We start from the raw sequence: 2,414 nt of genomic DNA, 5'->3' as shown, positions 1-2,414 counted from the left end.
ACATGAAGAAGAGGGGGTACATGTTGATGTAGAAGAGACATGAAGAAGAGGGGACACATGTTGATGTAGAAGAGACATGAAGAAGTGAATTTTGCATAATAGGTGACCTTTAAAAGGTTTAAATAGTGCAACGACAAATAGTGGAAATGATACAATGGTATACATAATCAATCAATCAAAGTTTATTTCAGGATCAAGGACTCAGGAAAGCACATAATCAATGAATATCGGTTCTTTAAAATGTGGTTATTTATTGAAATAAGGACCTCATTACTTCTTCTATCTCTGCACAAATCTAACCAGTTTTTGAAAGTACATTTATTTTTAAGTAATGTAGTTTTTTGAGACACATAACTTGAGTAGTTACTTTGCATGTTGATATAATTATGAACACATATAAATCAATAAATTAATTATAATGTACTATGTATAAATTAAGATACCTTTACCAGTTACACGGAGTAAATTATGAACAAAATAAATTATATTTTACTTGCAGGATTTCATAGTGTTTCTTCACTGTTATATTACTTTGACCTAAGTAAGGGATATTAATACTTCTTCTTGGGTTAATCTCACTAAAAGCAGCCCATAAACGCATTGATTAGGAAGTAACAAAATAAGTTAAGTGCCCAGATAAACATTCCTGTTGTCATCTTGCAATATACTAATTTATATAAATCGTTATCACCGCAATAAACCGGTCAGAAACATGTCATAAGATAGGACTTTATTTATCTAACATAGATGGTCACATCATTAATGTACATATTAACATTATTTGGTATAGAGTATAGCAAAAAAAACGTAGTGGCAGATACGTAATTTCACGTTATTTATCGAACATTATTAATAATAATAATAATAATATTGCACATAGTGTGGTATTTAGCTTTGTGCATATGACAAGACAACCTTTGAATCTCATGGAGAAAAACACATTTCTCCACAGCAGCAGCAGGGAGCAGTAATGAGCATCAAAGCTGAACGAACAGCATGAAAAGCAGCACCAGAAGAAAACAGGGGGTGTTTCGCGAGTGCACTCCTTTCTACTTAAACCGATATTTCGGAGTCATTGTGCGTTTCTTAGGTGGACAGTAACCAGGTTTTATTGTATTTTCTACCACACCTTGCATCCACAGTTATTATGGACACCGGGAAGACAGTCGATCATCCAGAGGGTACCGGGCAGACGGACGAACTGCTGCCCGCTCAGAAGCTCGCCAAGGCGGATGGAAAGAGACACATCGCCGCGCTGATTCTGGCCCGCGGAGGAAGTAAAGGGATACCCCTGAAAAACATCAAGATGCTGGCCGGAGTTCCTCTGCTCGGATGGGTCCTCCGGGCTGCTGTGGACTCTGGGATGTTTCAGAGGTACATGCAATTATTTTTGAGAATTAACTCCAGTAGAGCAGCCAAACCCCCTTTTTAAAGTGTGCAAGAATCAGCATTATCTGTTCATTTATTGTTGTTTATTTTACCTTTTTAGCTCTTGTCTCTAGTCTTTTAATTTCTCTTATGTACAATACCCAAATTGGGATCAATAAAGTACTTTTAATCTTATCTTAACACCCTAAACCCCCTAATGTCAAAACCCTACCACAACCCCTTTAAACTGTGCACGTATCGGTCTTACCTTCCTTATATTTACTTGATGGTTTGTGAGGTTATTTATTAATTTCTCTGTACTGCACTTTGGTCTCGGGGTTATAAAGTGCTATAAATACAGTTTTATTGTATTGTACGAGTAAAGCAATAAAAGTATATGTGAAGAGATGATTGCAAACACGGTATAACTAGGGCTGCAAGATATTAAATACGTATTGGAATCGCAGCCAAAAATCCCTCCAATCTCGCAGTTACAATCTCAATCAGAATAATCCCAATTAGTCATTTTTTTCTCCAAATTTCGCAGCCCTGCATCTAACACTAATATCAATAATAACACACTTTGATCTCTATTAGTGTTTGGGTGTCCACCGACCACGATGAGATTGAAAAGGTGGCGAAAGCTTGGGGAGCGCAGGTCCACCGCAGGAGTCCGGAAGTTTCCAAAGACTCTTCTTCATCCCTGGAAACCATCCAGGAGTTCTCCAGACTCACTCCGGGTACGTCAACATCAACCAGGATGTTTGTGTGTGGCTGTGTGTGTGTTTGATCAGAGACACGGTGTCCAGAGTATTCCTACACTCTGGTACTTCTACTTTACTCAAGTACAATATCTGAGTACTTCTAGTTTTACTCAAGTACAAGATTACTTCTACTTTTACTTTTGCTACTTTAAGTATATTTTGATGCTAATACTTTTCTACTTTTACTTGAGTAACATTTTGAATGCAGGACTTTTACTTTTAACAGAGTATTGCTACACTCTGGTACTTCTACTTTTACTCAAGTACGATATCTAACTACTT

At 37.1% G+C, this 2,414-nt stretch overlaps 1 protein-coding gene across 1 annotated transcript; it reads left to right on the top strand.

Moving 5' to 3' along the window:
- Positions 1-999: 999 nt before the first annotated feature.
- LOC104958984 (N-acylneuraminate cytidylyltransferase) lies at positions 1,000-2,108 on the top strand (the record flags this gene model as incomplete). Its single annotated transcript, XM_010786828.1, has 2 exons — positions 1,000-1,374; positions 1,966-2,108. Coding segments are annotated over exons 1-2 (370 nt in total), but the record flags the coding sequence as incomplete, so codon positions are not given.
- Positions 2,109-2,414: the final 306 nt, after the last annotated feature.

Source organism: Notothenia coriiceps, unplaced genomic scaffold (assembly GCF_000735185.1).
Source record: "Notothenia coriiceps isolate Sejong01 unplaced genomic scaffold, NC01 NC01_scaffold00029621, whole genome shotgun sequence".
Lineage (NCBI taxonomy): Eukaryota > Metazoa > Chordata > Actinopteri > Perciformes > Nototheniidae > Notothenia > Notothenia coriiceps.
Note: the sequence above shows the minus strand (reverse complement) of the source record. Positions and strands in the feature narration are given on the sequence as shown.